This window comes from Sus scrofa, chromosome 14, assembly GCF_000003025.6.
Source record: "Sus scrofa isolate TJ Tabasco breed Duroc chromosome 14, Sscrofa11.1, whole genome shotgun sequence".
NCBI lineage: Eukaryota > Metazoa > Chordata > Mammalia > Artiodactyla > Suidae > Sus > Sus scrofa.
In genome coordinates this window covers 29,389,113-29,400,670 of record NC_010456.5, presented here as the reverse complement: position 1 = coordinate 29,400,670, position 11,558 = coordinate 29,389,113, and the positions used below count along the sequence as shown (strand labels likewise).

At 40.4% G+C, this 11,558-nt stretch overlaps 1 protein-coding gene across 1 annotated transcript; it reads left to right on the top strand.

The window, feature by feature from the left end:
• On the top strand, window positions 217-9,768 carry TMED2 (transmembrane p24 trafficking protein 2). Its single transcript, XM_003359088.4, is given in 6 exon segments — window positions 217-374; window positions 377-510; window positions 2,041-2,233; window positions 2,648-2,668; window positions 5,309-5,416; window positions 8,849-9,768. Coding segments are annotated over 6 exon segments (624 nt in total). The 5' UTR covers window positions 217-331; the 3' UTR covers window positions 8,974-9,768.

The window sequence follows — 11,558 nt, the reverse complement described above, 5'->3', positions numbered from 1 at the left end:
GCTACTGTTTTTTCCTCGTGTGGTCCATGTGAAATTTAAGTTGTAAGCGCGACTGGAGAGAGGAAGAGGACAATGGTTTCTGGTCCTTCGGAGCCACCGTCCAGGCTCGGCCCGCGCGGAGACGCCTTGTCCCTCGGCGGCTGCCGTGCGTCCGTTACGTGGCAGCTGCAGGCGCCCGCCAATCCACGGCGCCCGCATCAGCCCCCTCGGGTGGCGCAGCCGGAAGGGGCGGGGCTGAGGCGGCGGCGGCTGAGAAGGTAGTGGTGGCGGCGGCGGCCACGGCGGCTTTGGAGGCCGCGCTCCCGGTCCTGGCTTCGGCCCCAGCCCCACCATGGTGACGCTCGCTGAGCTGCTGGTGCTCTTGGCCGCCCTCCTGGCACGGCCTCGGGCTACTTCGTCAGCATCGACGCACATGCCGAGGAGTGCTTCTTCGAGCGGGTCACCTCGGGCACCAAGATGGGCCTCATCTTCGAGGTGGCCGAGGGCGGCTTCCTGGACATCGACGTGGAGGTGCGGGCGCGCTGCCCGCGACCGAAGCGGGGTCTTGCGGCCGCTCGGGGGTTGCCGGCGCGCGGGGCCCGCCGGCGCGCGGGGCCCGCGGGGGGAGCGGGACATCGAGGCCACTGTCCGAGTTCTGGGAGGGGCGCTGGCCGCCACCCAGCGACCCTCTAACCTCCCTTTTCCCCGCATCTCCCCGGATTCCGGGCTCCCCACGGGATACGTAACCGTTGCTTGATTGCTTTGGATACTCAGCTTGAATGGCGGGTTCCCCTTGGAACCTCTTGCCGAGCTTTGTCGACCAGGCGCCGCGTGTCAGATCTGGGCCCAGGAGGCGCTTCACAGTCTCGTTTAGCTGGTGGCGGGTCTCGAACGGTCAGCAGCTGCTTTCCTCCATAGTGCAAATTAAAGTTGGCACGTGACATGGAAACTTCTGAAAAAGTAAATCGAAAGCTATTGAGATATGTAGGCAGACGTTCGCGTTGTGTTTTATTTTTCATGGAAATGATCCAGATTACCCGATTTTACGTGAATCTCCTTTACGTGATACCTCGTTTAGCCATCTCCGGCTAGGGGAGTGAGGCTGGTTATGCATTTTAGGTGTAATGACTGCAGCGAAGTGGAGAAAACGGAAAATTATTTTAAGAAGCCAACAGTCTGTAAATTATTTCCTGTGTCTTGTTTTAAGCCAAAAGAATGATTCGCCTCTAACTTTTTTTAGAAAATCAGATGTAATTAATATTTAAAGTCATCCGTTAGCATGATTAATTAGGTCTAAGGATTTTCCATTTGACACTGACCCTCAGCGGAGTTGGGCATAAATTCCACAAAACAAGTGAAATCCAGAAATAAGGAGCTACTGGAAGGACTGACTGTTAAAGTTAGCTGAGAGCTTAAGACACCAGCTATTCCAGTCTACAAGTTTTACAGGTGGCATGGGCTTCATAAGAGAAAGCAACTTGAACAAAGTCTAACAGCTGATATGCAGCAGCCTAGGATGAGAACATGGGTCTCAGAATATCCAATCTAGTCCTTTGTCTTATGTCTTCAGGCATCTCAGATAAAGCAGATTCCTTTACTGGCTGGCAGTAATCAATTAGCGAGACCCAGACATGTAGCTTGCTCAAAATTCTTAGGGTTTTGTTTTGTTTTGTGTTTTGTCTTTTCGGTGCCGCATGCACGGCACATGGATGTTCCCAGGCTAGGGGTCTAATCTGAGCTGTAGTTGCCCGCCTACACCACAGCCACAGTAACATCAGATCCCAGCCACCTCTGCGACCTACACCACAGCTCATACCAAGGCCTGGTCCTTAACCCACTGAGCAAGGCCAGAGATCGAACTCGAAATCTCATGGTTCCTGGCCAGATTCATTTCTGCTGCACTACGACAGGAATTTTGTGGAGTTCTGTCATTAAGTGAAGTGGAGTCAAGTGCAGGTTACATTTTCTTAGTGAATGTCCTATTGCTGATGGACTTCACTTTAGAAGTTTTATGATTTTGAATCTTTTGTGTAATCTCACACATTTCTCTCCTGCCTCCAGATTACAGGGCCTGATAATAAAGGAATTTATAAAGGAGACCGGGAGTCCAGTGGGAAATACACATTTGCTGCTCACATGGATGGAACATATAAGTTTTGTTTTAGCAATAGGATGTCCACCATGACTCCAAAGATAGTGATGTTCACCATTGATATTGGGGAGGCCCCAAAAGGACAAGACATGGAAACAGAAGGTAAGATGAACATTCTAAAGATTTTTTTAAAAATCATGTTCCAAGAATTAATATTCTGTAAATTTTATCCGCCTGAATGGAGTATTTATTTTGATATCTTATTCTAGATTCAGTCACTGTCTTTACAACCAAAAACCTTTTGTGAAATAAACTTTATAATTATCCAAATCTTCTGATTAACAAAAAGAAGTTACTGGAAGTTCATGTTTATATTTCAGTCTTTACAGTTGCCATTTCTGGCTGCTTTTCTTAGTCACTTTGTGCTCTTGTAAGCATGTAGGTTACTTGTATCTTAGGTTGTTCAGTTAACTTGCTAATTCTGGTATGTACATCTTTATTTGCTCATTTGTGTACATGACTAGTTGAGCTCAACTTTTTGTTTTTGTATGTGTTTTATTTTAAACTCTTCTTCAGGTGGTGGAGATACCTGGGATGGTATGTGGATTGCTTTTTGACAGCATCCTGCCTTTGCATATTTTTATTGGCTACTGTCTAATTTCTGCTTTCCTACTTTCTAACCTCAGTTTGTTAGCATGAGAGTGTTTTTTCTTAGTTAAAAAAAACAAAAACACTGCAACTAATTAGAGTTTTAGAGTGATTGTTTTTGGTGGTTTTTATTCAATTACAGGTGATGTAGTTTAGGTCATTTTATTTTATTTATTTATTTTTTTTTGTCTTTTTTTGCTATTTCTTGGGCCGCTCCTGCGGCATATGGAGGTTCCCAGGCTAGGGGTCCAATCGGAGCTGTAGCCACTGGCCTACGCCAGAGCCATAGCAACGCAGGATCCGAGCCGCGTCTGCAACCTACACCACAGCTCACGGCAACGCCAGATCGTTAACCCACTGAGCAAGGGCAAGGACCGAACCCGAAACCTCATGGTTCCTAGTCGGATTCGTTAACCACTGCGCCACAACGGGAACTCCTGGTCATTTTAAATTAATAGCACTGGGAACACAGTGGTTGACATTTTAGTAATAACATACTTCTTAAAATGAACACTGAAAGGTGGAAAGATTCAAATACAACTGAACTAGTAAAAATCTTAAAGCATAACTAATAGCACATGAAGCTGTTGATGTTGTAGGAAGTATTTTATAGGCTTGTTTTACCGTTATTAACATTCTTTAACTTGAAACTTGGTTGGATTTGAAATGCAGTTCTAGGAGCCATATCTAGTTAGGTGAAAAAAGCTCTGTAAGACATGCATTGCAGTTAGATTAATTTTTATTCTTCAACTGACCAGCAGTGAACCCTAAAATGATTCTTTTGGATCAATTATCAGGAATCAGCACATACAGGTGTTTTTTTTTTTTTTTTTTTGGCCATAGTTCATTTCAAGATTTTTGGAAATTAGTTCAACCCATTTCATAGTATTAATGTGATATCATTTGTTCTAGATATTGAGCAGTTAGTAGAGTATTAACGTAAAGAAGCTGAACTATCTTTAGATTTTGAAATAAATAGAATTTAGAGAATCATACTACTAAGAAATTTCTGTGCTTGCTTTTCAGGGCCATTTGCAGTTCAGGACTTGGCTAATTTTCTAGGAGAACGAGGAGTTTTGAGGGGCTTTGTCTTTGTTCATTTTCTGGAAATTCGTCTTCCTAAATAGTTAGGAAATGTTTGCTGATGAACATGAATTAAAAAAAAATAATAATATTTTAACACAGTATTTTAAATTCTTGCTCTTGCTTGTTAATATCAATGAATGGCAGCTATTGAATCAAGCTTTCCTCTAAAGCAGTGGTTCTCAGGTTAGGATAATATCGCCCCCCGCCTGCCCCACGCACGCGCTCCAGAACATTTGGCAACACCGGGAAACATTTTTTGATTCTCAGGCTGGGTTGGTGGTCCTGCAGTGCATTGGACAGCTGCCCATGGCAATGGTTTGTGTGGTCCACAATGTCCGCAGCGCTTCTTCTCCTGAGAAACCCTGCTCTAAAGGTTCCACCTAGTGCATGGGCTTCTGACATTACATTCGTGCTTCCAGCCCAACTACCTTAAAATGGGAGAGGCTCTTGGTTTCTCTTAAGAAATTTAGGAGTATCTATGGCAATTTGGAATTGTGAATGTGGTCCAATCTTGGGCAGTCATGAAGAGACCCCTTTGATGGCAGTCTTTCCTGTGGTGTATTTTTTCCCTGCTTGTTTGTTCATTGTCATAATACAGCACTACCTAGAAGCATACACTTATTCTTCAGAACTGTTGGTTTACCCTGTATGCATTTTTTGCTCAAGAAAATACCTGATTTTAAACCTTGAGCAGCTGAGAGTTTGTTTCTTTGCTTGCAAGTGCCTGCTGTTTCCCACTGTAGTGAAATTAATTGCTTTGATTATAATAGAAGAATATTGAGTTGGTGTGGATTTTCCTCAGAGGTCTGTGTTTTTCTCTGTTGGTTCATAAAGATTAAAAGTCAGTTTTGATACTACGTCTAAATTAACATTAGAGTTACATGGTTTTTAAGAGTAGATTTTGTTCAAATGTTATTTATTATTAGGGTTTTGTTTTATATTTTATGGTGCTCCCCCTCCCCCATCTTTTTTCCCTCCATTACTGTTAACTTTCACATAACAATTCCTTAGAAGACATTTCCAAGGGTTAATTGTTTCCTTTAGTTAGTAAACATTGTTACTATGTTTACTACTCTGAAAGAGGTTTCTCTACTGGGAATGAATTTAAAAAAAAAAAGATTTGAAAATTAAATTGTCATCAGTAGTCCAAAATGATATCTGAACAACCTAGAATAGATTTACAAGGAGATCCTGCTGAATAGCATTGAGAACTATGTCTAGATACTCATGTTGCAACAGAAGAAAGGGTGGGGGAAAAACTGTAATTGTAATGTATACATGTAAGGATAACCTGACCCCCTTGCTGTACAGTGGGAAAATAAAAAAAAAAATAAATAAATAAAAATAAAAATAAAAAAACAAAATGATATCTGAGCCATTTCTTAAAAATAGCTTCTTTTGTATGCCTTTTCTGAGGACTTTTTTTTTTTTTTTAGCTTTATAAGTATTTTTCGAAAAGAGATTGCCAAACATGTGCTAATCTGTTTTCCAATCCTTCTGTAGCTCATCAGAACAAGCTAGAAGAAATGATTAATGAGCTTGCAGTGGCAATGACAGCTGTAAAACATGAACAGGAATACATGGAAGTTCGGGAGAGAATACACAGAGCAAGTAAGTTAATGCTTTGACTTTGCAGTATGAATTGGTAAAGGTATATTATCCACGAGCCTGTGTTTTTTGTTTTTTTTTTCCACGAGCTTGTTTGTGTTTTCCTCATTTGGAAATTTTGCAACATAAACACATTAAAGTATTGGCTTAAAAAAGCAACTATACAAACATATTTTTTGACTATATATGTTTATTTGTAGAGCTTTGTACTAGACTAGTTTATTATTGGAACATTCATTGTAAACAGTGCTATTAAGATTCAGCACAAGCTTTTAAGCCTTTTAAAAAAATGTGTGGCCATAAAGCAGAAAGGAAAAACATTGTAAAATGGGTATTGCATTGGTTTTAAATCACATGTCTGAAACTTTTGTGCCAGTGTAATTAATATTATATACTGAAGCTTAGCTGTTTTTCTAAAACCTAAGTCTAATTAAAATAGAAAGCACTAAAACTGACCAGGTGAAAATGAGTTAGGGTTCCCAAGTTTGTAAACAGACCTGGGGATGTGTTTGTCTTTGGAAACTGATGATTGGAATCCCACCTTAAGTTGCAGAAGTCTGTTTAGCCCATGGTGTAGCATTAAGATGCTTTTGCTTTTAAAACCAGAGCTTCCATATATTGACATGCAGACCAGATAACCATATTTTAGATCCAGGTCCACACTCATTCAGTATCTTCATCTTCCAAGTCATTTTGAGGATAGACTTTGCTGGGAGCAGATGCATCTGTAAATGCAGAGTGGCTTGTGTCTGAAATCTTTGTTCTGATGTTGGGGTGGGAAGTGGAGAGAAGAGTGATTCAAATAGACCAAATAGATGAGGACTGATGGATTTCTTCAAGATGTGGCTTCTGTTCTTTCCCACCCTCTTTCATCTATTCTTGCCACTGATGGAAAGGCGCCTTTAGGACCTAGAGCGTAGATTTTGCTTCTCTTTAGGAGAATAAAGAGTACTTACAGCAAACTGGAGAAGTGCCTCTGTTCTCAGCTTTTTGGGGTGGAGGGGGCCCTGAGATAGACAAGACTTGTATGTCTGCACTCTGGCCTCTTCCACCATGATTCCTTCTCCTTTCCTGCACCCTTAATCTCTGCACCCTCTGGCATCATTCTGTTCTCTCCCTTACCTATCGGTTTTTTTGCTCCCAAGTGGGGGCCAGCCCATTCCAAGATGAGAAGGGCAGTGAATAGTGTGAGAGCTCAGAGCTTTCACTGTTGTGTAGCTTAACAGTTTAGGCCAGAGGGCTTTAGGTATAGAAGGTCCTTGGGAACACAGCAACCAGAGGAAGCACCCATCTTCCAGTCTATGGGGATGGACATCCAGCCTTGTTCTCTCATCTTTGGTTTGAATGAGATACTCCTGTATTTGTTTAACAAACAAAATAGAATTTTAGACATTCAGTTTAATTTTGCAAATCAAATAGTTCCCACAACGTTGTTTATTTTTTGTGTATCTTCCTATAACACTCACTACTCAGAGATAGTTATAGTGAGGCTTTTCTTTTTTAACTACAGTGTTTTAATAATACTGTGTTGCTTCTACATCAGGCTAATATGTGAGTGGTTTGAGAACAGTGTCTTATATACACACATTTTCCTAGATGGTTACTTTCTTATTTATTAATTTATTATGCTTCAGTGTGTTCTAGATGCATTTTTCTCCAAGTGAAGGAAGAGAGAAATGCTTCTTTTTATATGGTTGCTTAGTGTTTTGCAGTAATTACTCATCCATTCCCCCTTTAGACAAAATTTTAAGATGCCAGTTACTCAGTTATGCTAGAAATTGGTTACTAGGTTTGCAGCAGAAGTAAACTTCATGCCATGGAATTAGGACTAAAATTTCAGTGTTGATGGTTTTTAGAGTTCTAGTTAATGTTCTTGGGCATGTGCCTATTCTTACTCTGGGAAAAAAAAGCCACATTTGTTTTTTCTTGAGTAACTGTAAGTTATGTTTCTGCAAACATTTAATTGCTTTTCATGCTTTTTTTTTTTTTTTTTTTTTTTTTTTTTCTGGGGCTGCAACCACAGCATATGGAGGTTCCCAGGCTAGGGATCTAATCGGAGCTGTAGCCACCGGCCTACGCCACAGCCACAGCAACTCGGGATCCGAGCTGCGTCTGTGACCTACACCATAGCTCACAGCAGTGCTGGATCTTTAACCCACTGAATGAGGCCAGGGATCAAACCCGAAACCTCATGGTTCCTAGTTGGGTTTGTTAACCACAGCGCCACAATGGGAACTCCACTTTTCACTTCTTTTTGAGTGATCATCAGTCCAGTAGTTATTGCAATTCTAGTTTATCTTTTTACTAAGTGGTATACATACATCTGAAAGTATGGCAGTCACTTATTCAGCTGTATTACTGTATTGCTAATTACAACTGCTTTCGTATTGGCCATTTACAGAAAAATCAAATTACTCAGTTTTGGTTTTTTATTATTATTTTATTTTTTTGTCTTTTTAGGGCTGCACCTGCAGCGTATGGAGGTTCCCAGGCTAGGGGTCCAATCTGAGCTACAGCTGCTGGCCTGCACCACAGCCACAGCAACGCAGGTTATCCGAGCCACATCTGCGACCTATACCATAGCTCATGGCAGCGCCATATCCTTAACCTACTGATCAATGCCAGGGATCAAACCCAAAACCTCATGGTTTCTAGTTGGATTTGTTTCTGCTGCACAACGGATGGGAACTCCCAGTTTTGGTTTTTAAAAAGTTAAGGAATTTGATCAGGAACTTGAAAGAGTGTGACATAAATTCAGTAAATTAATATTGTCATGGCTGGTCCTTTGATGATCAGATTCTTGGCTAAAAAATGGGGTAAATCATGAAACCAGTTCAAGTTTGTCTGGCAGTGGCTGCCAGCAATGGTTCATAAAACGAAGAAACCTCTCCATCTAGAATAAATGCAAGGTACATAGTGGGTGCTCAATAAATATTTGAATCAATGTTTAAAGAAAAAGACACTTAGACTAACACATTTTGACCTGGGAGGTAGTGCTTTTTGGGTAACTCTGTGATATTGAAATACCTCTTGATTTTTTTGAAGTCAATCTTCTGATTCAGCCAAAAAAAAAATCATAATATAGGAATTTTCTAATGTGAGGGAGAAAGAAGGTTGTTGGGTTTTAACCCTAGAATGTGACCTTGGGCAGGTCACTTTCCTCTCTGTTCCCATGTATAAGAAGTGTGGACTTGACTATGCTCCATGGATCGCTAAGGTCTCATTTAAATCTAAAGTTCTCTATTCTAAGTATGTTAAATTGCTGTGGACAGAAGACAAAGATATCTAGAGTACTTTGAATGCTGTGTGAAAATTACTGTCACACAGACTTAAGACTAGGGGATAATTTATGATGCCTATGCTTTTTTGCTTGCTTGGTTTTTGTTTTTTTTTTAAGGGGTTGTTAAATTTTATGTGTTTGTTTGCCCTCAACAGTCAATGACAACACAAACAGCAGAGTGGTCCTTTGGTCCTTCTTTGAAGCTCTTGTTCTAGTTGCCATGACATTGGGACAGATCTACTACCTGAAGAGATTTTTTGAAGTCCGGAGGGTTGTTTAAAAGGCCTTTTCCTAATGATCCCAAGCGCATAATTTCACTGTTTACCAAACGTCTTGGTCATAATAATGCATCAGTTTCTACATTTTTATTTTTTGAACTGTACATTCACAGCTTATGTTTCTTTGTGATTAATAGATTTGGGGGAAACACCTTTTTAGGAAAGTTATAGTGAGAAATTTATGTTTGATTGGCATAGTTTCATATTTGAATTCTGCCTCCATTACACAGATCCTTCCAGAACTCAAACACTGTAAGTGGAATATAGGTGTATAGTCCTTATATCTTCTCCTTTTGTTTTCATAATAAAATGCAGTTTGTTCAGGATAGTACTTTATTGATAGTACTTTACTAAAATGACTGCATTCTTGTGATCCCTTATCCTGCAGTTCAAGTCATTAAAGATTCAGTTTGTTGAGTCCCTATGAGAAACAACTGTCTGAATCTTGACGTTTTCTCTCCAGCCTGAAGGTTGGTACTTTTATCCTTTGTCTATCTTGTTTTTGCTTTAAAGATAAGACTTATTAATCCAACAACATTTTTCCTCCTAAAGTTTTACTTTGAACCTTGCTTTGAATTCAGTCACCTCCACTTAAAATTATTGACACAAACAGCTAATCACCATTTTTTGGTTTCTGCCTAACCTTTTAAGAAGGCTCTATTAGAGCCATTTCTCTGGGTGTTTCAGCGAATGGTAACACTTATTCTTTCTCTGCTGGCACATCCCCTTTCTCCACTTTTGGCATGTTGGAGGTATGCATTCACTTAATTGGAAAAATCTGGGTTTCTGATGCCAAAGGATTAAGCCTCTTGAATTTCTTTGCAGTGATATACAGCCACTATTTTATTTTTATCAGTGGCATTTTGGCCACTGTTTAATTAGGGTACTGAGCAGCATTGTCAGTACTAGGGTTTTTGTTTTCCTTGGGTCTTTCTTTTTTGGCACATGTGAATTTTGTTTTGTATAAAACGAAATGACTTTCTCTTGGTCGCTGATGATGGGTGTAAAATTAAAAGAGCATCTGGTTTTGGCGTGGGGATGATCCAGGATTATGTTGTGACTAATGTATATTAGTCACTTGTACAATTTTTTTGGATCTTTGCAAGGGGACAACTTCAAGTAACGAGTTTTATATAATTAATTTAAATTTGTTAAAGGTTTTCATGTTCAGGATAAACAATTTTTCAACCTTGGGTGAAAATACTTGCAACAGTTTAAGGTAACCATTTTACCTTAGGACAACTGTTGCATGCCAATTTCTGTGTGTCTGTGTGAAAACACTTCAAAATTGAGTTAAAAGATGTAAATTTAAAATTGGTTGTGTATCTAATCTTCCCCAGGTTCAGTAAATAAACAATTCTTTTTAAAAACAGCATGGTATTCTGTGTTTTATATATTAGTGATTTTTTTTTTCTTCTGTCTTTTCTAGGGCGCACCCGCGGCATATGGAGGTTCCCAGGCTAGGGGTCTAATCCGAGCTGTAGCTGCCAGCCTACACCAGAGCCACAGCAGCATCTGCAACCTACATCACAGCTCATAGCAATGCTGGATCCTTAACCCACTGAGTGAGGCCAGGGATTGAACCCGCAACCTCATGACTCTTAGTTGGATTCATTAACCACTGAGCCATGATGGGAACTCCTATATATTAATGATTAATTCACATTTGTTAAATACCAACTTTCTAATCATATTTTCTCAGTAATGATGCCTCATAAAGTTATATTTTCTCAGTAATGATGCCTCATAAATATCTGCATTTTTTGTGTCTGTGAATAAAAAATAGTGATTAGGATATTGAGGATAGTGATTAGGAACCTAATTTTAGGTTTCCCTGTGTGGCTTCTTTAATGGGTCATTGTTTTTTTCTTCTCTTTTTTCTTTCTTTTTTTTTGGGTGTCGGGGAGCTCACCTGTGATGTATGAAGTTTCCCAGGCTAGGGGTCAAATCGGAGCTACAGCTGCTGGCTTACACCACAGCCACAGCAATGCCAGATCTGAGCTGCATCTGCAACCTATACCACAGCTCACAGCAACGGGCAACTCCAGATCCTTAACCCATGGAACAAGGCCGGGGATCAAACCTGCAACCTAATGGTTCCCAGTTGGATTTGTTTCCACTGTGCCACCAGTGGAACTCCTGGTGGGTCATTGCTAACATCTTAAGTATTTTTTTCATTTGGGAAAAAACCCAACTGAGTTATTTTCACTCAATCACTTGGTTTATAGATGTGAAAAATAAGTTTAAAAGGGATTAAATGATTTGCCCAAGGCTCCCAGATGAAGAGTGATTGATGGGACCAGAATCTAGATCTCTGCCTCTAGAAATGGTTCCGCTTCCTCTATTACACTAAGGGCTGCTAGTAATGAAACTACTCTGTCCACCACTGTGTGATGCGCCTGGTGTAATGCTAAGCGCTTTATAAACTCTTGTATCATTTAGTTGTCAAAACCTCCATTATCTTGTGTGGTATTATAATTCTCATGGAAGTGAGAAAGATGCTTAGGAGTTCCCGCCATGGTGCAATGGGTTAAGAACCTGTCTTCGGAGGCTTGGGTTCAACCCCTGGCCTGGGACAGTGAGTTAA